Source organism: Macaca nemestrina, chromosome 13, assembly GCF_043159975.1.
Source record: "Macaca nemestrina isolate mMacNem1 chromosome 13, mMacNem.hap1, whole genome shotgun sequence".
NCBI classification, from domain to species: Eukaryota; Metazoa; Chordata; class Mammalia; order Primates; family Cercopithecidae; genus Macaca; species Macaca nemestrina.
Window position 1 is genome coordinate 26,288,526 of NC_092137.1, and position 24,814 is coordinate 26,313,339.

The 24,814-nt window shown below is 45.7% G+C and overlaps 1 protein-coding gene across 39 annotated transcripts in view; it reads right to left on the reverse strand.

Moving 5' to 3' along the window:
- The window catches only part of LOC105479791 (adhesion G protein-coupled receptor F3), a 51,553-nt gene that overhangs the window by 14,643 nt on the left and 12,096 nt on the right, over nucleotides 1–24,814 (reverse strand). For 15 of the 39 annotated variants that reach the window (XR_011611556.1, XR_011611555.1, XM_071076372.1 and 12 more), the window contains exons 2-9: nucleotides 5,512–5,578; nucleotides 4,929–5,072; nucleotides 4,292–4,465; nucleotides 3,542–3,760; nucleotides 2,452–2,661; nucleotides 1,798–1,941; nucleotides 1,415–1,611; nucleotides 761–940 (exon numbers count right to left, since the gene is read on the reverse strand). Coding sequence is in view for 37 of the 39 variants with exons in the window: in XM_071076372.1 (XP_070932473.1) it covers nucleotides 761–940; nucleotides 1,415–1,611; nucleotides 1,798–1,941; nucleotides 2,452–2,661; nucleotides 3,542–3,760; nucleotides 4,292–4,465; nucleotides 4,929–5,072; nucleotides 5,512–5,578 (1,335 nt within the window). In the remaining 2 variants the exon portion in view is untranslated. Of the gene's footprint in view, nucleotides 1–760; nucleotides 941–1,414; nucleotides 1,612–1,797; nucleotides 1,942–2,451; nucleotides 2,662–3,541; nucleotides 3,761–3,971; nucleotides 4,036–4,291; nucleotides 4,466–4,928; nucleotides 5,073–5,511; nucleotides 5,579–7,004; nucleotides 7,130–7,205; nucleotides 7,441–11,845; nucleotides 11,926–12,834; nucleotides 12,954–16,973; nucleotides 17,091–19,931; nucleotides 19,970–22,490; nucleotides 23,292–24,814 lie in introns of those variants that run through there. The other 24 variants (XM_071076367.1, XM_011738057.3, XM_011738054.2 and 21 more) reach the window with 19 other exon arrangements.

Genomic DNA, 24,814 nt, shown 5'->3' on the forward strand with positions numbered 1-24,814 from the left:
CAAGGTTGGAGAGAAAAGGGAGAGGAAGACAGGCCTGTGAAGGGAGACTTTCTAGACGGGAAGAACGGGGAGCTGTTCGGCCAACCACCTTGGGGCATCTTTAAGGATATGTCCCCTGACCTGCACCCAGTCCCTCTGCTGAAAAGCCTTCTTCCCCCTCCATCCCTTGGGGCCACCCAGGTTCTCAGAAGGGACTTCTCCCATTCTTTGGCACCTCCAGGTCTGCAAAGCTAGGAATGGTGACCAGCAGTGATAGAGGGCACCGTGTCCTGGAGGTGACGGCCACACGCATGTCTGTGCATTCACATATGCTATGTATTCCCAGGCATGAATGGTGTGTAATGTCATTGCCCTTTGTTACACCTTTGGCTGCAGCTCATGGGTCACCAATGGATGCCCATACTGAGAGCCGATTTAGGTGAGCCCGGCAAAGCCAAGCACACTTTAGCGTCTTCATGGAAACTTCCTGTCTGTGTCATAGCCACACGCCTGCTTGCGCACACACGCCTCGGGCCTCCTGTCTCCACACCCTTTCCTGCCTCCAGCCCCCATGTGCTCCCAGCGCCAGGCCTTCTCCATTCTGCAGCCTCAGAGGCTGGTGTCTGAGAGAAGAAATGGACCAGGAGCAGGACCCCGGACTCTGGAAAGGTCTGCTGCCTGACAGCCCATGGTGATGTCAGAGGGACAGAAGTGCCCACAGATGGGGAGTCTTCACCCCCTGACTGCCCAGCTGGCAACCACTGTGGCTCAGAGATCTCACCTTCAGGGCGCTGCGGTCAAGCTGTATTCTGGCCTTTGCCACCGCCTTGGCCAGGTATTTCATGGTGCTCAGCAGGGTCAGTAAGTCGGAGGGTGAACTTGCCTCTGCCGCCTGCCCTGGCAGCTGTGCCAGGATCTGTGGTACCTCCTCAGCAGGACTGCCCTGGCCTGCCTGCAGCAGCTGAGACAGACAAGACAGCAGGAAGCGGGACACGTAGTAGAATGATGGTTTGAGAAGAGCATCCCAGCCCCATGGAGATTGCTGGCCCCCTTGAGCCCTCCCACACCTACTTCCTGGCTCTGCTAGGGCTCCAGTTCAGAGAAGCTGAGCAGCTTGTGGGTTGGGCCTCGGGGAAAAGGGTCTGCAAGCTGGGTCCTAGAGAGGCTGGGTCCTAGAGAGGCTGGGGCCTAGAGAGGCCGGGTCCTAGAGAGGCTGGGTCCTAGAGAGGCTGGGGCCTAGAGAGGCTGGGTCCTAGCGAGGCTGGGTCCTAGAGAGGCTGGGTCTAGAGAGGCTGGGGTCTAGAGAGGCTGGGTCTAGAGAGGCCGGGGTCTAGAGAGGCTGGGTCTAGAGAGGCCGGGGCCTAGAGAGGCTGGGGCCTAGAGAGGCTGGGGCGGGCTGTGGAGGGGCATGTGGGCAGCAGGGTGGAAGCTTCACCTTGGCTCTAGTGAACAAGGCCAGGAGCCTCGCATCTGTGCAGCTGCTGTGGACAGGCCCCCAGACTCCGTCAGCTGCACAAAACCTCCTCACTATGCCCCTCTTGCTCTCAGGACATGGGGCCTGTGCCACGTGGCCAGCCTTGGTGACATTCCAGGTAAGCACTGAGGTGTCCTCAGGGCAGGTGATGTCCCCATCTGAAGAATGACAAGCAGGGGGTACTCAGCAATCACAGCCTCACCGGAGCCTCTTCTTGGGCAGAAGCATGTGCGGGCCCCGAAGCCTGGTCCTGTTGCCCAGGGCAGGGATGCGCCATGCAAGAGAGCCCATGCTCCCAAGGCAAGCAGCTGAGACCCGCCCACTGGACCCCAAGCCCTACGTACCCTGGATGATGGTGATGGAGATGGGGACCCTGAGTGGAGCCAGGCCAGGGCTCTGCAGGTCACAAGTGTACACGGTGTCAGTCATTGGGCAGTGCTGAACAGCCAACACAAAGCACTGAGAGCCTGACTCGTTGAAGGAGGAGGCTGAGGGCAAAACGAAAGAAGGGAACTGTCATTGGGCCAGGGACAGGCCTGGAACCCAGCAGGCTCTGACATGCTGTTTCAGTCTTTCTAGCAATTCAGAAACAGAGGAAGCAGTGGGGAAGAGCCAAATGATGTGTGGGCTCCACTTGGGCAGAGGAAGAGAGCTTGGATTTTGCTGGAGGGGACTGTGGGGTCTCTAACAAGCTCTAGGACTCAGTTTCCACCATTTCCACATTTGTAAAATGGGGACTATCATCAAATGAATTCCATAGAGTTAAATGAGATTGTGTAGATAACAGCATTTTGCAAAAGTTTCCTCTACACATGCGGTTATGTTATGGCAATAGACGTGGCAAGGCTCTGATGGGGTAGAAAGCAGTGTGGGCTTTGGACCCCACTCTCTGGTTGAACTGTGGCCTCTGTTTCTCATGAGCTAAAGACTCAGTTGCCTGGAGGAGACTAGCTGCCCCCTGGTCCCTCTGACCCCTGACTGCTGGCCCCTTCTCATACCTTTGCTGCCCTCTCCAGGGCTCCAGGTCACGGTGTAGGCCAGGTTTGTGCTGGGGATGCAGCAGCTCAGCTGGAAGCCAGGGGAGGTGGCACAGGAGATGGACAGCTGGTCTGGAAGTCGAGCCACATCTGTCGCCTTCAAGGGCACCCTCACCACCTCGTGCAGGTTCCACTTGAAGCCCTGGGCCTCAAAGCAGCTCATGTACTCACCTGCAGACACGTGTCTGCTGCGCTATGTGGCTCCTCTGGGCCCTGCTGCACCACAGAATCGCTGCTACTTTCCAAGCCACAGCCTTGCTCCCGTCCTCTGCCTGCCACCCAGTGCTTAACCCCAGCAAGCAAGGTCCCGGGATGGCCCCTTTGGTGGGTATTCCCTGTCCCCAAGAAGGATTTCTAGGAGGTAGAAGAGATCTCTTTTCTATCAGCCCATGCCCATGAATTTCATGCTCTCCCCAGAGCAGATGCCCTTCCTGCACCACCCCTGCCATTTTAGCATCTTGAAAAACATGGATCTGTTCTCAGCAGACATTGAGACTATATCCTCCACATTCTCCACATTGTAGTATTTTTGTTAACAGAAACATTTTTATGAAAAGTAACTACATTTTCCAAAACATAATTAGACAAGTGATTTTTTTTTACATGTTTGCAAATCTCGCCCATGTCTGGGTTCTCCCATCTGCTTTTGCATTCAATCTTATGATGGCCCTGTAACCTCTGGAAAGGGCCACTGTCTACACCTGAGGGAGTGGGAGTGAAAGGGGTAAATGACATCTTAGCATATTAGGACAATAGTTGTGACTTTGTAAACCCTGAAAAGGGTCTCAGAAGTCCCAGACCACAGTGAAAACAGCCATTTTTAGAATTTTCCACATCGCAATTTTTCACACCAAGGGACCTCTTAGCCTTTGTTTCCCCAGAATGGGTAAGTGGAAAGATGAAAAGGGTGAGAAAGAAGTGGAAAGAAAAGAAGGAAGGAGGGGGGAGGGAGGCGTGGGAAGAAGAGGTGAAGGAAAGCAGCGAAGGAAGAGGAGGAAGAAGGGAAGTAAGAGGAAGGAGAAAGGAGGCAAGGAGAGGACAGACTGGCTACCTGCCCAGTGATGGGACATGTTGGAGACACTGAGGGCAGCCTGGCCGTGGCTGGAAGTCACAGACACCTGTGTCCCTGGCTGCAGGAGGATGGGACTGGGGCTCCCTGGGTGCCTCAGGAACCAGCTCAGGTCGGTGGCCTCCTGGCTCAGCAGAAGAGTCAGGCTCAGTGTGTCACCAGGCATCTGCAGCTGGGAGTTCAGGCTGAGGGTCCCGGGGACTGCAGGGAGGCAGGTGACAGGGGACCCTGGAGGAGGGACTCATGGCCCTCAGATGCAGCTGAGCAATCGCTCCCCCCGACTCTGGAGCCCATTCCTCCACACTCCCTCCCTAGCTTTTTAAATTTTTCTTTTTGTCCCTGGATGGGCATCTGAATGCGGCTGCTGCAATCCAGCCTGGAAGACTCTGTTATTGGAAACCAAAGAGAGAACCTTTTTGGTCTATGCCTCTCCCTCCTCCAGGCATCTTGGGGCTGCTGGAACTGCTTCCTGCCTCCTAGGGTAAAAAGCAGGGTTACTCCAGCACGTTCTCTCCTTGTCCTTATGTCTCTGGGGCCCCCCTCATTAGTCTCCCTACTCAGGTTCCAAGCTCAGGGCCTGTGATCTGCTGTGATGGCTGGCTTTTTCTCCCACCCAGAGGATCAGCTGTGCTTGGACCAGCTGGCCAAACTACAGGTTCAGAGAGGAAAAACACACTGAGAGCATTCATTTCACTTAAGGTCATTGGTTTCCAAGTTCCCAACCTTCCTCACCAGGTGGCAGCAACTGGCAGTACCCGGGTTCAGGATGGCTGAAGACAAGGCAGCCACAAGGCTGGTGGTTCTGGGGGCTTTGACAAGGAGGGTAATGGAGGCAGATGCTGGTGTTCCACTGGTAGCCAGAGAGGCAAGCACAATAGAAATTCCCCTCGTGGTTGACATTACACTCTGTGACAGAGAGAAGGGAAGAGGGGGTGGGCAGGCTGTCTGAGGAAGCTAGGTGGGCAGGGTGAACACCTGCCTGATGCCTGAGAGGCTTTAGGGCTGGGTATCTGGACCAATCTCCAAGCTACAGGTGCCTCAGTCAGGCACATGCATCAGGACTGCCTCCTCAGTCAGCGCTTGAAGCAGCAGATGTCTCAGGGGCCAGGGAACAGGTGAAGGTGGAGGTCTGTGCCCACATTGTCTGTCCCTTGGGCCATCAGTCAAAGTTAGAAGATAGGGGATGGGGCAGGCAGGGAAGGGTCTGTCTGGTAGGGAGGGGAGGAAGGAGCTGGGCCAAGAGACAGAACCAGGCAGCCCTTCCTCCGGGAAATATAGAGGGACTCACAGCATCTCAGGCAAGTTGGCTGCAGGAGGCCCGGGAGCCCCTGTTCATTCGCTCTCAGCCCCCTTCCCATGCAAGTGGTACCTGTTGTGAGTCTGAGGCCAGTGAGAAGAGGCCTTGGGGAAGAGGAAGCTGAGGCAGCAGGGAGAGTCAGGGTCCTGGAGACTTCATGGGGCCAGGTCTTATCTGAAAAGTCCAGATGTACATAGACGGAGACCAGCGCTGATTCTACAGGAGCAGAGGGGACAGCTGGAGAGGACAGGCAGCGAGGCCACAAGCCGGTCCCCTCTGGAGTCTCTCATCTAGCTGGCCAGTCCCAGGAATGCAGAGCCGACCCCCTCCCACAGGCTGTCCAGATGCATATAGACAGGGCTCAGGAAGGGAACAAGTCCTCCCCTAGGCACGGTGGCTTCAGATACATAGCTTCACGTCATCCATCCAGCAACACCTATTTTATGGATGAGGCTCCAAAGACAATGAGTTCATCTCCAGGCCTCGCTGCTAGAGAACTGGTCAACGACCTGTCCGACTGTGATCAGAGCCAGTCCTCTCTCTCTGCCACCACTCCCTCGCTGCGCCTGCCCTCTCCTCTCCGGGTCCTGGGTTTCCACCTCATTCCCAGCCCCTATCTCCTCCCCCTCCCTCCTCCTCCTGTCCATTCACTCACCTCCTGCTCCATTCTGTTGGTCCAGGAGCTGCCCAGATCCAGATTCCCCTCCAGCCTGACTCTGTCCCTGGAATAGAACACAGAGGAGAGACCTCAAGTCCCTTCCAAAGGCACCCCAGGGGCCAGCCCGACTAGTCTCAGCCAGCACAACTCAGTCTCAACCAGCTCTTCTTTTTGCCAGGAATCAAGGGTACACATCAGGAAGGGAAAGCAGGCTTCTCTTAGTGGGTGCCAGGGATGCAACCCCAGGAACCCTGCTATCCCACCCAAGACCAGGAACCAGGAACGCCCTGGGAAGTCAACATGCTTTGTTTAATTCCTTCCTGCATTTACCTGTCCCTGGGCCTCTAGGCTAATTGAAATGGCTGGGTCTGGAGCTCCAGCAGTGGAGCTGGACAGAGTTGGCTGGGGCCCAGGCGCTTGGGGAGTTTATTCCTTCTGTAGGATTTGACAGCAGGGTGAGAAGAAGGCAGCCTCTTTCCTTTGTCTTTGGTTCCTGTACATTATTTCCTCACCAACTCCTCCTCTGACAGGGTGACGGTGGAGGTCTGGACCCACATTGTCTGTCCCTTGGGCCATCGGCCAAAGCTAGAGGATAGGGGGATGGGGCAGGCAGGGAAGGGTCTGTCTGGTAGGGAGGTGAGGAAGGAGCTGGGCCAAGGAGACAGAACCAGGCAGCCCTTCCTCCAGGAAATATGGAGGGGCTCACAGTGTCACAGACCTGAGCCCTGTCTATATGCACCTGCGTGTGCGTGTGGGTATCTACCCAAAACCAGATTTTGACACAGATACGAATATGGATAAGACATGAGTATAAGCTGGTCACAATGGCACGTGCCTTCAGTCCCAGCTACTTGGGAGGCTGAGGTGGGAGGATCACTTGAGGTGGGAGGATCACTTGAGCCCAGTAGTTCAAGTCCAGCCTGGGCAACATGGTGAGAGCATGTCTTAAAAAAGGTATAGATATAGATAGATTTAGATACAGATACAGATATATATTTACATAAAGACAGATTTAGATTTAGCAATACAGATAGATTTAGGCTTAGTGGTATATAGATGTAGACATAGGCATAGATATAGCTGTCCGTGAGGAGAACACAGATGGAAAAGCACCCTCTAGACTCTGATGTCTTTCCTCAGATTCTCTCCCATCCTCTAAGCCACTAGTTCCCAAATCTGCAAAGTTTTTCTTTTTCTTTTTAAATGGCCAGCTTGACTGGACGAGCCTTTATCCAAAGTACAGCAGGTATCATAGGAGTTTACAGGGACTCAAATAAGGAAACAAGAGCTATCCCCCACACCCAGGAAAATAAAATTGAGTTCTCAGAGATCTCATAACAAAGCATCCACTTTCCTTATACATTACTTCCTCTCCCCTCAGCTCTTTCCCCACTACCTATCCTTTCATTCCACGCCTCGTCTCTCCCAACCAGAGGTCCCCATTGTCGCCTCTGCAGACCTCCCCTGGGTCTCACCCTGGTTTCACTTACAGGTTGGGATGCTTGGGCAACTGGTGACCCCAGCAGGGGAAGAGTTGTGGCCAGGAGCAGCAGAGGGGCAGCCGAACAGACCATGGCTCAGTGAAGCAGTCCCTACAAGCCCATGATGCAAATTTCTGCAAGGAAGAGCTGGCAGGGCAGTATGCAGATGGGATGGGAGGGAAGAGGGGAGGGAGCCAGGGCTGAACTTACAGAGGAAGCGCTACAGCCTGTGACTCTGAGTCAAATGGGAATCCAGGTCGCCGTGGGGGCCACCTGGAGCCCACATGCCCCCAGTGAGAATGGTGCCGAGGCTCCTCTTGGGCTCTGGACCAAAAGCTCAGAGTCTTAGGGTTTTGAAGTCACAACCAGCAATGTGTCAATAAGCCAGGTTCAGTCATGTTCCCAAGGACCTGGGAAATCTGGATTGTTCTGAACTCCTCAAAAGCTGGATCATTGATCAAAGAGTCAAGGTTAGAAATGAAAAATAAAGAAAAGATAAAAATATGAGAGCTGATTTTTACCCTAAAATAATTTCCAGATAGACTAGAATCCTCCCTCCCTCCCTTCCTTCCTTGTCTGTCCCTTGGGCCATCTGCCAAAGCTAGAAGATAGGGGGATGGGGCAGGCAGGGAAGGACTGGTCACGGACCTGTCCGACTGTGATCAGAGCAGGGGGTGAGTGGATGGACAGGAGGAGGAGGGAGGGGGAGGAGATGGGAGCTGGGAATGAGGTGGAAACCCAGGACCCGGAGAGGAGAGGGCAGGCGCAGCGAGGGAGTGGTGGCGGAGAGGACTGGCTCTGATCAGTCCGTGATCAGGTCCGTGACCAGTCTGTCTGTCCCTCCCTCCCTCCCTCCCTCCTTCCCTCCTTTCCTTCCTTCCCTCCCTTCTTTCTTTCTCTCTCCCTCCCTCCCTCCATCCATCCCTCTCTCTCTCTTCCTTCTTTCCTTCTCTCCCTCCTTTTTCTTTTCTTTTCTTTCTCTTTCTTTCTCTTTTTCTTTTCTTTCTTTCCTTGCTCTTTCCTTCCTTTCTCTCTCTCTTTCCTTCTTTCTCTCTCTTGCTCACTGTCACTCTCACTCTTTTTCTTTCTTTTATAAACAAGGCCTTCTTCTGTTGCCCAGGCTAGAGTGCAGTAGTATGATCAAAGCTCATGATCATAGCTCACCATAGCCTCAAACTCTTGGGCTCAAGCTATCCTCCCACCGTAACCTCCCAAGTAGTTGAGATTACATGTGTGCACCACTGCACTGGCCTAGAGCCTTAAATGTAAAAAAGAATCTGAGAAAATACTAGAAAACATTATCAAGTTATTTCATAAAATAATTTTAAACAGAGGAAGGTTTTTTAAACAATACATAAAACTGAGAAGTCAAAAAGGAAATAAATGTGACTGTCTAAAAACTTTTAAGTTTGGCCTAAAAAGAATAATTTTCTCAACAAAGGAACTTTCTTCTAGTTTTCGTATCCATAAGATAGAAATAGGCAAAAGGTAGGAACAGACAATTCATTGAAGAAGGAATAGAAATAGTTTGATAATGGCCAGGCAGGGTGGCTCACACCTATAATCCCAGCCCTTTGGGAGGCCGAGGTGAGTGGATCACCTGAGGTCAGGAGTTCGAGACCAGCCTGCCCAACATGGTGAAACCCTGTCTCAACTAAAAATACAAAATCAGCCAGGCTTGGTGGCGCATGCCTGTAATCCCTGCTACTTAGGAGGCTGAAGCAGGAGAATTGCTTGAACCTGTGAGGAGGAGGTTGCAGTGAGCTAAAATTGCACCATTGCACTCCAACCTGGGCAACAAGAGTGAAACTCCATCTCAAAAAAATAAAAATAAAAAAGAAGCAGTTTGATAAACATATACAAACCTCTAACTTCATGCATCAGAAATACAAATCAAACAAGATACTATTTCTCACCTGCTAATTATCAAAAGAGAAAATATTAATTATATTAAGTATACTTGTACATGTGTGTAAAAACATGTACATAAGAATATTCAAGGCAGAATTGTTTGTGACAGCAAATGAGTTGATTAAACAACCAAAATGTCTATTAAAAAGGGAGAGCTTATATAAATCTTGGGATTTCCAAACAATACATTACTAAAGTTGTGTGGGAAAAGTGAAGTAGCTGTATTTTGGAGTGATCTCCAATATAGTTAGTGAAGTTTAAATATATGTTATGTGTATTATGCTCCCATGTATGTAAACAAAATGAATCTATTTAAGATGCCGGGCGTGGTGGCTCACGCCTGTAATCCCAGCTCTCAGGGAGGCAGAGGCGGGAGGATAGCTTGACCCCAGGAGTTCGAGACCTGCCTGGGTAATATAGCGAGACCCCGTTCTCCACAAAAAGGAAAAAAAAAAAAAAAAAAAAAAAAAAGACAAAAAGATGCTTGTACTTGTATATCCCTAGAATATTTCTGGAAGAATACATCAGAAATCTGGCAATAGTTGTTGCTTCTGGGGAAAGGGATTAAGGGTCTGGATGGGTCTGTGTGCTGTTTCATATATAGTTTTTCTAATCATAGGCATTTTTTTTTTAATAAAAAAAGTTGATTTAAACACACACACAAAGTACGAAGTACCTATGGTAGAAATATAGCCCCATTGCATTTCCACCTCCACCTCCACCTCCAATCCCCCCTTGCCAGTTTTGCTGCTAATGGAAGAGCAGACACACAGAGCAAATACATGCATGGGAGCAATCACTCTTGTAAATAGCGGATTTCAGAAAACATGAAAATGGTGGAGAATCTGGTTTGAGAACCAGAGAGAGAAGTGAGAGGGAAAACACAGGTGCTGGAGATAGGATGCTATTAGCATGCTGGGTGCTGTCTGTTACAGCTATGGGCAGTCTCAGATGGGCCAAGAGGATGTGGGACATCAACAGCATCATGCTCCACAGGGTCTGTTGAGGACCAGGAACTACACAAGTGAGAGGTGGACTGAGACCCAGAAGAGTGGCTGCTTCAGTGCCGAGGGGAGACTGAGCCATGGCAGCCCCCAGTTAGGAAAGGCAAGGACGGCCTCCAGTGGAGGGAAAGCTGTTCATCCATCAGCATGAACACTGAAGGAACAAGTAACTCCGGGGACATGAGAAAGCTAACAGAGGCCGGGTGCGGCGGCTCACACTTGTAATCCCAGCACTTTGGGAGGCCGAGGCAGGCGGATCACCTGAGGTCAGGAGTTCAGGACCAGCCTGGCCAACATGGTGAAAACCTGTCTCTACTAAAAATACAAAAAAAATTAGCCAGGGGTGGTGGTGGGCACCTGTAATCCCAGCTACTCGGGAGACTGAGGCATGAGAATTGCTTGAACCCAGGAAGTGGAGGTTGCAGTGAGCCGAGATGGCACCACTGCACTCCAGCCTGGGCAACAGAGTGAGACACCCTCTCTCTCTCCCTCTCTCTCACTCTATTATTATTATATATATAAATATATATAAAAATAAAATATGTATATATATAAATCTTAGTCTTATGGACTGATCAGTTTCATGGGGAGTCAGGAAGCACCCACAGGCTGAATCAGGTCTTAGGCAGAGTGGAGTTCAAACCAACAGGGACTTATTGCTGCCACCTATGTACTCCCAAGTCCAAAGTGAACCACAAGGTGATTGTCCTTTGTCCCTCCAATATACATACTGATTTTTGGAAACTAATCAGTTTTTAACTGCTGGCAGCTTTTCTGAGCTCCTAGGTTGCTTCCTGGACACCTCTAAACACGGATTGTGAAGGCTGCTGGTAAGCAGTGCTCCCTTACTTCATTTTTATTTTTTAAAGACAGGGTCCTGTTATGTTGTTCAGGCTGGCCTCAAAGTCCTGGACCAAAGTGATTCTCCCACCTCAGCCTGCCCAAGTAGTTGGGATTACAGGCGTGAGCCACCACTGGACCTGGCCTCCATTTTTTTTTTTTTTTTTTTGAGAGAGAGTCTCACTCTGTTGCCCAGGGTGGAGTACAATGGTACAATCTTGGCTCACTACAACCTCCACCTCCCAGGTTTAAGTGATTCTCCTGCCTCAGCCTCCCAAGTAGCTGGGATTACGGACGCCCATCACCACACTGGGATAATTTTATATTTTTAGTAGAGATGGAGTTTCACCATGTTGGCCAGGCGGGTCTCAAACTCCTGGCCTCAAGAGATCCACCTGCCTCGGCCTCCCAAAGTGCTAGGATTCAGGCATGAGTCACCGCGCCCGGCCTCCATTACTTCTTATAGAAAGTAATTGCTGGGGCCAGGTGTGGTGACTCGTGCCTGTAATCCTGGCACTTTGGGAGGCTGAGGCGGGTGGATTGCTTAAGGTCCAGGAGTTCAAGGCCAGCCTGGGCAACATGACAAAACCTCAATATGGCAAAACTTCATCTCTACGAAAAATTAGCTGGGTGTGGTGGCACATGCTTGTAGTCCCAGCTACATGGGAGGCTGAGGTGGGACGATCACCTGAGCCCAGAAGGTCAGAGCCATAATGAGCTGTGATTGTGCCACTGCGCTCCAGCCTGGGCAACAGAGCCAGACCCTGTCTCAAAAAAAAAAAAAAAAAAAAGAAAGAAAGAAAGAGAGAAAGTAACTGCTGGGGTTGCTGCATATTAGTTACCTCTATGAACTAGACATTGAATCTTGGTGTATTTTTTCTAACTTTTAGGTTCTGGGGTACAAGTGAAGGTTTGTTACATAGGTAAACTTGAGTCATGGGGGTTTGTTGTACAGATTATTTCACCACCCAGGTATTAAGCCTAGTACCCATTTAGTTATTTTCCTGATCCTCTCCCTCCACCTTCTGAAAGGCCCCAGTGTGTGTTGTTCCCCTCTATGTGTCCATGTGTTTTCCTCATTTCGCTCCCACTTACAAGTGAAAATATGTGGTATTTGGTTTTCTGTTCCTGTGTTAGTTTGCTAAGGATAATGGCCTCCAGCTCCATCCATGTCCCTGCAAAAGACATGATCTCATTCTTTCTTATGGCTGCATAGTATTCAATGGTATATATGTACCACATTTTCTTTATCCAGTCTATCATCGATGGGCATTTAGGTTGATTCCATGTTTTTGCTACTATGAACAGTGCTTCAGTGAATATCCACATGCATGTGTTTTTATAAAAGAATGATTTATATACCGTTGGGTGTAGACCCAGTAATGGGATTGCTGGGTAGAATGGTATTTCTGTCTTTAGGTCTTTCAGGAATTGCCACTGTCTTCCACAATGGCTGAATTTAATTTACACTCCCGCCAACAGTGTATAAGCGTTCCTTTTTCTCCACAACCTCGCCAGCATCTGTTAATTTTTGGCTTTTTAGTAACAGCCATTCTGACTGGGATCTTGGTGTATTTGCACAAATACGATTTGGGTTCAGAGGTCATGGCACCTACTACGCGATATAGGATTTCTGCTGGGTGCTACCAAGCTGTGGCCAGTGGCGGCGGCCACATCATGGGACATGTGTAGAAAGAAGGGGAAATACACAGCTGTTCACCCAGCTGCAGCACAATTCCAGTAACGGCGAGTCAGCTAACCCTCGGCTGACGCAGAAAACTCTAATATAGAAAGAGTATGTTCAAAATTGTTTGATGCCATAAAATTACTGACCTGTGAAATATTTGACAAGAAGAGGTATTTTAACAAAAAGCTGGACGCATTATATATGTCTTTATAGGAAAAAACGTATTTCTGACATTAAAATGTTAAAAGAAATGGTATAAAGTTATTCAGAAGGAATAATGGCAGCCTTAGATCTATAATTTAAGTATCTAACTCTGGACCTTAGAATGAGATCCCATATTTGCTCTCTGGGACTGTTCAGAAAACCCTGCTTCAGGGTTTATATTAAAACTATGTACCTCAAGAGCACAACTTGCAGAAGCTGAAGAAACTCATGGAATTTCTGATGCTTTCTTTGATTCTTACAGGATGTGGGGACTTCACAAAAGTTTCATGTTGACCTTATATAGGAATAAACCTATGGAGAGACCAGGACATTAGAGTGGAGAAGAACTGTTTCTTCTAAAGATAAAATAATTTCAAATCCTTAAGCCAGGATTTAGCCAGTCTGTGGTATTCTGTTATTGCAACACAAAACGGACTCAGTCCTTACAACCTAATCACCTCTTAAAGGTCTCCACCTCTCAATGCTGTGGCATTAGGGATTAAGTTTCCAACACATGAACTTTGGGGGACACATTCAAACCACAGCATGGTAGAAAAGTGGTCATGAGGTTAGGAATGGGATTAATGAGCCTTGTGATTCAAGACAACCACTTCATCTTTCAAGACCTCAGTTTTCACATCAATAAAATAGAGTTAAAATATATGGTCTTTGCAGTATTTAAAAGTGTTGTTCCATTTCTTTCCGGTTTTCATGGTTTCTAAAATAAAATCCACAGCCATATAACTCATTGATCCCCTCTAAGTCATGTATCATTTTTCTTTGGCTGCTTTCAAGATTTTTTCTTTGACTTTAGTTTTTAGCAGTTATGATGTGTTTAAGGTGGGCTTTCTTTGGACTTATCCTTTATGGATTTGGTGAGCCTTTGCATCTGTAGATTTATGTCTTTCATCAGCCACTATTTCAAATTGTTTTTCTGCACTGAATTATTTCTCCTCTTCTCTGGAGCTCTAATGACTCAACTATTAGGCTTTTTCTTTCTTTTTTTTTTTGAGACGGAGTCTCATTCTGTTGCCTAGGCTGGAGTGCAGTGGTGCAATCTCTGCTCACTGCAACCTCCGCCTCCCAGGTTCAAGTGATTCTCCTGCCTCAGCCTCCCAATAGCTGGGACTACAGGCGCATGCCACCACACCCAGCTCATTTTTTTTGTATTTTTAGTAGAGACGGGGTTTCACCCTGTTAGCCAAGATGGTCTCGATCTCCTGACCTCATGATCTGCCTCCCAAAGTGCTGGGATTACAGGCATGAGCTACCACGTCTGGCTGCCTTTTTAGTATTTTATCCACAGATCTCAGTGGCTCTGTTCAATTTTTCTTTTTTTTTTTATTATTATACTTTAAGTTCTAGGGTACATGTGCACAATATGCAGATTTGTTACATATGTATACATGTGCCATGTTGGTTTGCTGCACCCATTAACTCGTCATTTACATTAGGTATATCTCCTAATGCTATCCCTCCCCCCACCCCACGACAGGCCCCAGTGTGTGATGTTCCCCTTCCTGTGTCCAAGTGTTCTCATTGTTCAATTCCCACCTACGAGTGAGAATATGCGGTGTTTGGTTTTCTGTTCTTGGGATAGTTTGCTGAGAATGATGGTTCCCAGCTGCACCCATGTTCCTACAAAGGACATGAACTCATCCTTTTTTATGGCTGCATAGTATTCCATGGTGTATATGTGCCACATTTCTTAATTCTGTTCAGTTTTTCAATCTTTTTTTCTGTTTTTCAGATTGGATCATTTCTACTGATCTATCTTCAAGTTGACTGACTTTTTCCTCTGTCATCTCTGTTCTGCTGTTAAGCCTGGATAGACAGAATAATGACCACCCAAAGATGTCCATGTACTAATCCCTAGAACTTCTGGATATGTAAATGTATATGTCAAAAGGAATTTTGCAGATGTGATTAAATTATGAATATTGAGAAGGAGATTATCACGGATAATCTGCGTGGGCCCAATGTAATCACAAGGTCCTTGTAAAAGGGAGACAGGAATGTGAGAAACAAAAAAGCAGAGGTTGGACTGATGCAGCACTTTATTTATGTATTTATTTTTTGAGACAGGGTCTCACTCTGTTGCCCAGGCTGGAGTTCAGTGGCACAATCATGGCTCACTGCAGTCTTGACCTCATGGGCTCAAGTGAGCCTCAGCCTCCTGGGTAGCTGGGACCACAGGTGTGTGTCATCACGCTTGGCCAACTTTTATTTTTATTTTTTGTAGAGATGGGGGGTCTTGCTATGTTGCCCAGGCTGGTCTCAAACTCCTGGGCTCAAATGATCCTCCTGCTTTGGTCTCCCAAAGTTCTGGGATGACAAGTGTGAGCCACTGTGTTCAGTGAAACTGATGCACTTCAAAGATAAAGGAAAGGGCAAGGACTGATGACAGGCTCCAGAAGTTGGAAAGAGCAAGGAAATGGATTCTTCCCTGCAGTCTCCAGAAGAAATGCAGGTCTGCTGACATCTTGATTTTACCTCTGTAAGATTCATTTCACACTTCTCATTCTCAGAACACATCACATTACATTTGTTTTGCTTTAAGTTACTACATTTGTAGCTATTTGTTATAGCAGCCATGGTAGTAATTTAATACATAGCTCATGCAATAACTTTTACATTTTTGGTTATTATATATTTCAGTTCTAAAGTTCCCATTTGGTTCTTCTTTACATTTTCTATTTCCTCCTTGAGACTTTTCGCCTTTTCTTTAGTTTTTAAAACAGTGTTCACATTTACTCATGGCACTTTTGTAATAGGTACTTTAATGTCTTTTTTAGATAATTCCAACATATTTGTCATCTCAGAATTGGTATCTGTTGATTGTTTTTTTCCATGTGAGTTGAGATTTCCAGGTTCTTCAAATGCCAGTTAATTTTGAGTTTTATCCCGGAAATTTTGAATATTATGAGACTCTGGATCTTGTTTAAAACCTGTGGGAAGTGTTAATGTTTCTTTTTTAGTAGGTAATCTACCTGGCTTGGTTCAACCACAAGTTCTCATTAACCTACTGTGGACTGTGCTTTCAACATCAATTCTCATTTCAAAACCTTTACAGTGCTATTCAGATCTTCTGCAGACGTGTGCCACCCAGTGGCCGGTCTGGAGCCTGTGTGATGGATGGTCTATCTCTTGGTGCAGTTGTGCTGGTGGTTTGTGGTTTAGGGTCAGATCCACGCAACGTACAACTGGGAAGTGATCCCAGGAGCTCATAAAACGATATGGGGTCATCTTCTTGTCCTTTCTGGTCATTCTGATACTTTCTGGTTCCCTGGGGCTCCTCTTTTTGGTTCTCTGGCCAGAAATCCAGGGCTTTATTTCCCTGCTCTACGATGCACTTCCTGTATCTGTTCACAGGTGGGGCCTTGCAGCAGAGAGAAAAAGCAATGGAGGTTTGCCTTGCCCTCTTAGCACCATACATTCTGATCAGAGGAAGTTCCTCTCCCTCAGAGTTCTAGGCTCCTGCAGATCCTCACTGCCACTGCTGCCATGCGATTGTTTAGAGGCTGGGTGTGAAAGAACAAAGAAAAAAGAAAAAAAAAAAAGGTGGAATTTCCTCCACTCTCTCTGAGTGTTAGGGTCTTCCTTCCCTCTCCTTGAGCCAGACTTAGGGGGTTTCTTCTGTAGTTCTGTCTATCTGTGCAATTGCACATTTATGGGTTTGGGATTGCCTTGAGTTCAGGCCAGTGCATACCTGAAGAAAAAATGTGAAGCTCACCACCAGTTCAGTGGTATTTTGAATTCTGTACTTCTTCCCCAGTCCACCTGCTACTGTTTACTTTCTAGAGTCCTCAAGTATCAGTTCTGTGCAATCTTTCCAGGTGTATAGCTTCACTCAGTGGGAGAGACAGGGTGGAGGATGCTTACTCCATCTTTCCTAGAACTGGGCCCCTGCATCTCACAATTTTGATATGTATTTTTATTATCATTTCATTCAAAATATTTTCTGATTTCCCTTTTGATTTCTTCTTTGTTGGCTACTTAGAAGTGTTATGTCTTAATTTCTAAACAAAAGAAATTATCTGGTTATATTTTTGTCCCTGCTTTTAGCTTGATTACATTCTTGTCAGAGAAGATAATAATTACGATGATCAATCTTTAATATTTTTTGAGGTTAGTTTTATGGGCCAGCATATGGTCAGCTTTTGTAAGTGTTCTGTATGTAATAAAAAAGTATGTGTGGCCGGGTGCGGTGGCTCACACCTGTAATCACTTTAGGAGGCCAAGGCAGGTGGATCACCTGAGGGGAGGGGTTTGAGACCAGCCTGGCGGGCCAACATGGTGAAACCTTGTCTCTACTAAAAACACAAAAATTACCTGGGCATGGTGGTGTGCACCTGTAATCCCAGCTACTCGGGAGGCTGAGTCAGGAGAATGGTTTGAACTCAGAGGCAGAGGTTGCAGTGAGCCGAGATCGCATCACTTCACTCCAGCCTGGGTGAAAGAGCAAAACTCCATCTCAAAAAAAAAACAAACAAAAAAACCAAAGTATGTGTATTCTGAGCCAAGCACGGTGGTGTGTACCCATAGTCCCAGCTACTCGGGAGGCTGAGGTGGGAGAATCACCTGAGCCCAAGAGTGTGAGCTGCGGTGAGCTATGATTGTACCACTGTACTCCTGCCTGGGTGCAGAGTGAGACCAATCTCTAAAACACAAAAAACAAAAGGCAAAAACAAAACAAAAGAAACAAACAAAAAACTTTTAGATATCTGTTATAAATAGTATGTATTTTGGTTTACTTTTATTCTTTTAATCAGTTATGACTACCTTTACCTTTATCAAATCATTTATGCTATTTATAGTCAATTATAATTACTGGTAAGTTTAAACTTGTCTTACTGTTTTCTATGTAGTCCACTTTTTCTTCTCCTTTTTTCTCCCTTATTTCCCTCTTTTGAGTTAATTTCTTTTTATAATTATCTCATTTGAACTCCTCCCCCATTAGCTTTTAGTTACACATATTTTTACTACTTATTTAGAAAGTTTCTTTAGGGATGATAAAATGCATCTTTGACATCTCAACTCTAACTTCTTTTATTCCCCAAACGTCTACACTGGAGTGTGTTAAAATAGAAATCTGTTCAGTAGTTGGGTAAACGAGTTTGCCTTATGAGGGGACAGACATTTTAGACACTGGGAACCACAACAACAAAGTACACAGGTATGATGCAGATTGTTGTGAGGTCAGAGAACTACAGTACTGCAGTTTGGGATCATTGCTGCCAGAGGTGTGAATAAAAATGGAAGTGGAATTAGATTATAAAGGCTATCCAGACTGGAAAGCAGGATGGGAAGCCAACAAACTAGAAAGCAACTACTTGAAAAGAAATAGCACAAAACAAAAAGTGATGAATACAAAATTAGGCCAGGCATGGTGACTCACACCTGTAATTCCAGCACTTTGGGAGGCAAGGTGGGTGGGTCCCATAAGCTCAGAAGTTCAAGACCAGCCTGGGCAACATGGTGAAATCCCATCTCTACAAAAAATAGAAAAACTAGCTGGGTGTAGTGGTGTGCGCCTGTAGTCCCAGCTACTTGGGAGGCTGAGGTGGGAGGATCACCTGAGCCCAGGAGGTCAAGGCTGCAGTGAGCCGTGATCATGCCATTGCTCTCCAGCCTGGACAACAGAGTGAGAGTCTGTCTCAAAAAATATATACATACATATATATATATTTTTTCAAACTTTATGTTAATATTTTTTGTTTTTGCAGAGACAGGGTCTCACTATGAAACTCCTGGCCTCAAGCAATCCTCCCACCTCAGCCTCCCAAAGTGCTGGGATTATAGGCACTAGCCTCCATGCCTAGCCCTCAAACTTCAAAGATTAAGAAAGTTTTAAATGTTGTATTATAACTGTATTGTTTGCTTATTTGTTTCTCCAACAAGATAAACTGAAAGTTAATTCAAACTTGAATGCCTAAGGAACCACAGGTATCCATTAACACTCCCTCCTCTCCTAGGAAAATACTTCCTTCCAGGTTTTCCCTAAATCTTCCACCTCCTTAATATTTGTAACCAGTGAAATACTTCCTAGACTTATTGCCTCTACTCCAGAACCATTCACAGTGCTCTTTGGAAAGCATGTTTTATTGTAAGCAAGATTATTTCCAGTATCAAATTTTTCTTAGAACACTCAAGTTAATCCCTTATAAATATCCTTTGATTAGAAAGCAAGATGGGCTCCTTGAGTCCAGTTGGTATTACGATGTAAGTGGAGGCTATTTGATGGGTCACAATTGCTGAACATAAGAGAATTGATCATACAATACCTAGGCCATATAAAAATGAGATTGGGTACCAACCTCTCTCCTTAAATCTGGGATAGGATCAGTTTGGACCTTTATCTCCGAACTAAAGAATAAATCCCACCGGCCGGGCACGATGGTTCACCCCTATAATCCCAGCACTTTGGGAGGCTGAGGTGGGTGGACTGCCTGAGCTCAGGAGTTCGTGATCAGCATGGGCAACACCATGACACCCCATCTCTATTAAAATATAAAAAATTAGCCAGGCATGGTGGCATGCACCTTTAGTCTCATCTACTTGGGAGGGAGGAGAATCGTTTGAACCTGGAAGGTGAAGGTTGCAGTGAGCTGAGATTGCGCCACTGTACTCCAGCCTGGGGGACAGAGTGAGACTATGTCTCAAAAATAAAATAAAAATAAATAAATAAATAAATAAATAAATTCCAACAAATAGGAGTTTTCAGTCAAACTTTGATTTTAGATTATCAAAGCAATGCAGGCTTGTCAAAAAAACTAAAACAATTGAGACATCTGTCATTCAGAAACCAAAAATACTTATGGCTCCCTTTTTAATCAAGAAATGAACCAAAGTATATACTTTGCCTATCAGTTGTTTACTTAAAAAGTGTTATGTTTCGGCTGGGCACGGTAGCTCACGCCTGTAATCCCAGCACTTTGGGAGGCCGAGGTGGGCAGATCACTAGGTCAGGAGATCTAGACCATCCTGGCTAACACGGTGAAACTCCGTCTTTACTAAAAATACAAAAAAATTAGCCAGGCATGGTGGCGGGCGCCTGTAGTCCCAGCTACTTGGGAGGCTGAGGCAGCAGAATGGCAAACCTGGGAGGCAGAGCTTGCAGTGAGCCGAGATTGCACTACTGCACTCCAGCCTGGGCGACACAGCGAGACTCCGTCTCAAAAAAAAAAAAAAAGTGTTACATTTCTTGTTCTTATTATTAAAGATCAAATAACCAGAACTATTCACATTGTTCACACACACACAAAAGAAATATACAAAGATTTTTTTAACCTGAATATCATTCGCTGATTGTTTTTTTTCTTGAGAACCTGTGAATTAAAAATAAATAAATAAATAAATTTAGGCCAAACACAGTAGCTCATGCCTGTAATCCCGGCACTTTGGGAGGCCGAGGTAGATGGATCACCTGAGGTCAGGAGTTTGAGACCAGCCTGGCCAACATGGTGAAACCCTGTCTCTACTAAAAATACAAAAATTAACTGGGCGTGGGGGCACATCCCTGTAATTCCAGCTACTCAGGAGGCTGAGGCAGGAGAATCGCTTGAACCCAGGAGGTGGAGGTTGCAGTGAGCCAAGATTGTGCTACTGCACTCCAGCCTGGGCGACAGAGTGAGACTCCATCTCAAAAAAAAAAAAAATTTTTTTTAAAATAAATGTATTAAAGAATGACTCCAGAAGTGGAAATAACCCGACACTCATCAGTAGTGGAATGGATAAATAAACTGTAGATAGGTATGCAATCTACTACCATACAGAAACATAAATGAATGAACTGGGGCTATATGCATCAATATCAAAACAATGTAGAGTGCAAAAAATGTCCTAAGAGGTTAGAAACAGTGGGATGCCATTTAAGTAAATCACATATACACACGCAAGCACAAAAATAATACTATTTTGAATCCATATATGAACACACATAATAGCAGTTAAAAAATATAAATGTAAATGACAAACAAGTTAAAAAAAGAGGTTAACTCCCAGGAGAAAAGGAACAGGATGGTGAAGAGCTGCAGCTATACGTGAAATATATAAAAAAATAAAAAGCTGGCCGGGTGCGGTGGCTCACGCCTGTAATCCCAGCACTTTGGGAGGCCGAGGCTGGCGGATCAGGAGGTCAGGAGATTGAGACCATCCTGGCTGACACGGTGAAACCTCGTCTCTACTAAAAAAAATACAAAGAAATTAGCCAGGCGTGGTGGCAGGCGCCTGTAGTCCCAGCTACTCGGGAGGCTGAGACAGGAGAATGGCATGAACCAGGGAGGCGGAGCTTGCAGTGAACCGAGATCGTGCCACTGCATTCCAGCCTGGGTGACAGAGCGAGACTCCATCTCAAAAAAAAAAAAATAAATAAATAAAAAATAAAAATAAAAATAAATAAATAAAAAGCTCTGGCGCACATATGGTGAAAGGTTAACGTCTGTTATTTCCTGGTGGTATATGAACATCAAACATATTACTTTCTATATGTTATAGTTGAGATAAAGAATGATGATCATGATGATAAATAAAGAGGGATTAGGAACCTTTCTATTCATGGGCTATGCCTGATCTGAATTCATAAGAGTGCATTTGATTCACCCTTATGCGTTTTCTACTAACAGATAGATTTATGGATACAACATGTAATACATCTTTAAAGGCACAGATACATACATGTCTTTTTTTTCAGTTGGAAACATTTTAAATATTTTAAGACAAAAAATGAGCATGGACTTTTTTTTTTTTTTTTTTTTTAATAAACACATATATATATGTCTAATGGCCAAAGTGCATTAAGGAAATGAGCTCCTGATCTGTCCTCCACAGTCCTCATCCTGTGGTTGAACCTTTTGCAGGCCCTCCCTCTGTCGCTCCAACCCACTAGGAAGAGATAGTGGCTGCTTTACACCACAGCCATAAGGCGTTTTGACAGCATGGAGGGCACTGCTGAAGTTGGGAGTCTTTCTGTGAGATAAAGGAGAGAGACTTCTCCCCACCAAGTTTAGGTAGATCAATGTGTTGAAGTTTAAAACAAAAATAAAAATAATTCACATAATCAGCACTTCAAATAATACTGAATTTCAGATTTCCCACCAAGAGAGCTCAAATAGAGTAGTAACAATCTAGATCTTTCCATTCCTCCTGACAGCAAGCTTAGGCCCTAGAAGTATCTGCTGCAACTGCAACTGTTGCCTTGGTTCCATTTGTGACCTTTCAGGTTCAAAGGTAACAGGAAGAACCAGGGTCATAAAGGAAGTGGGCCCAATCTGCAAGGCTGTGTTGGAAAACCTGTACATTTTTTGACCTATGAAGAGGGAGAGGTTAAAAGTGGCTCTGGCCAGGGACCAAACCCTCTCCAGGAACGTGTCTGTTAGACCCCACAGTCTCTCCAACAGGGTCTCATCTAGCTCCTGTTGTCAACCTCTTTCAGCTCCTCCTCAGGTTTCTCAGAGGCACCTTTCAGAAGAAAACTTGCGTTCTGGGATAAACTCTTGTTTTCTGTACTCACACAGAACTTCTGGTGACCAAATATGTGGGGTTTTCCCACACCAAGGAATCCTCCATTACTTGGTGGACACTGCTGGGTGTCCTACAATTTAATTCAATACTGATGCTGTCTAGTTTGTGTGAGATCTTACAGGTTAAGGGCTCAGTCTCACAGGACTGCCCCCCGCTGCCCAGTTCAGACACCAGTTTGCAAGTCCAGTATGTCACCTGTGCTTCTCTGATTGGCCAGTTATAAAACCCACGACCCCCGCCTCAGATTCAATAACTGGTTAGAACAGCTCACGGAACTCAGAAATAACAGTTTACTTAGTAGATTACTGGTTTGTTATAAAAGGATACAACTCAGGAACAGCCAGACGGGAGGTAGGCACAGGGCAAGGTACTCAGGAAGAGGTGCAGAGCTTCCATGCCTGCTCCAGGCACACCACCCTCCCAGCATCTCCACATGTTCACCAACTTGGAAGCTTTCTGAACTCCTGTACGTTAGGGAGTTGTTTGGAGGCTTCCTCATGCAGGCATGATTGATTATTAATTCAATCTCCAGCTCCTCTCCCCTCCTAGGAGGGTGGGGAGCAGGGTGGAAAGTTCCTAGCCTCTAAGCACATGGTTGGTTCCCCTGGCAACCATCCTGAGGTTATCCAGGAGCCCCCAGCTACTAGTCATCTCTTTAGCATGCAGAAAGACCTTACATTTTGAAGACTCCTAAACAGGGGGAGAGAACAAATATATATTTCTTATGATGTCACAGGAAGCGATTCCTCCTGGGACAGGAGCACCCCAGTGTCAGAGAAGCAGATGTGGCAACCAATGGTTATAGGGATCCCCAGCCACAGATGCCTTCTCTTAGCAGACAATCATTTATTCTAATACATACCTAGGTTTTCCAACACAAAAGTTTTTACTTCTAGCATAAAATAAAATTTAAAGGGCCGTACCTGTACAAGAATAGGATTTCATAAAATGTAATTTATTTACTATTTTTTTTCAAGACATAGTCTTGCTCTGTTGCCCAGGCTGAAGTGCAGAGCACAATCTTGGCTCACTGCAACCTCTGCCTCCCAGGTTCAAGCAATTCTGTCTCAGCCTCCTGAGTACTGGGATTACAGGCACATGCCACCATGCCTGGCTACTTTTTTTTTTTTTTTTTTGTATTTTTAGTAGAGACGGGGTTTCACCATGTTGGCCAGGCTGGTCTCGAACTCCTGTCCTCAAGTGATCTGCTCGCCTCAGCCTCCCAAAGTGCTGAGATTACAGGCGTGAGCCCCTGAGCCCTGCCAAAATTTAAAGGGCTGTACCTGTACAAGGATAGGATTTTTAAAATCACCTTTAGTAGTTAGCCAGGCTCAGCAGCACACACCTATAGTCCCCGCTACTTGGGAGGCTAAGGCAGCAGGATCACTTGAGTCCAGGAGTTCAAGGCCAGCCTAGGCAAGACAGCAAGCTATCATCTCAAAAAAAAAAAAAAAAAAAAAAAAAGGTAAATTTAAAAAAACCACCCACAATGCTTTATCCTAATTTTCCCTGTGGTTTTTGAGCTATTTTCTTATTTGTAAGCCTTACTTCTTTGTAGCAATTTGGACTTTAGAGTACCTCTTAATGCCTTCATTCTTTATTTTAAATTCCTCTAGAAAAGCTGTTAATTCACGTCCTCCTAGTTACTTTCTCCTGATTGCTTTCAAGAGAAAACTAGCTGGTGGCTACCTCAAGGACTTGCTTCTCAAAATACCCCTTTAGCCTCTTGCATTCCTATACTCATGCCAAAACCAGGAAGAGAAATCTTATATGGGTAATTTGTTGATCTTCACATTGAGTCCCTTTGATCATCTCCCCACCAATAAAACACAGATTATCCCAACAAGCACTCTATTAATGCAATGACTTGTCCTCTCCTACTTTATATTATAAAACTACAGAACCTACAGTTACCTTATCATGTAGAACTTTATAGGTCTATATTTTAGCTTTGCATAATTTGCAATAATGTTCTGGCAGATATGCCTGTAAAAGTACTAAATTTTAAGCAACTTTATCTACAATGATAAAATGCCTACAAATTAAAAACAGCCAATTCATGATATCCTCTGTCTTTTCCCCAGTTATCAACACATTTTTAGTTCTAACAAGTATGCATATGTTATTTTGTGCTTTGCTTTTTTCCTCCCTCATGATATGCTTTTCTTTTTAATATAACATTAATAATCAATTTCTCCTTCTGAAAAATTAAGATAAAATTCACCATTTTAAAGAGTACACTTCAATGGTGTTTAGTATATTCACAATTTTGTGCAATCTTCATCACTACCTAATTCCAGAACATTTTCACCACCCTTAAAAGAAATCTCACACTTGTTAGTCATTCCCAATCCTTCCCTGCCCCATCTGCTAATCTGCTTCCTGTCTCTCTGGATTTGCCACAGAGCAAAGCAAAGCACATTTCCTATAAATGGAATCATACACTGTATGGCCATTTGTGTCGGGCTTCTTTCACTTAGCATAATGTTTTCAAGTTCATGCTGTAGCATATATCAGTACTTCATTCCTTTTTATAGCTGAACAGTTGCATGGACACATACATTTTATTTATCCATTCATCAGTTGGGCATTTGGCTTCTTTCCATTTTTGGCTATTATGAATAGCTACTATGGACATGCATGTACAAGTT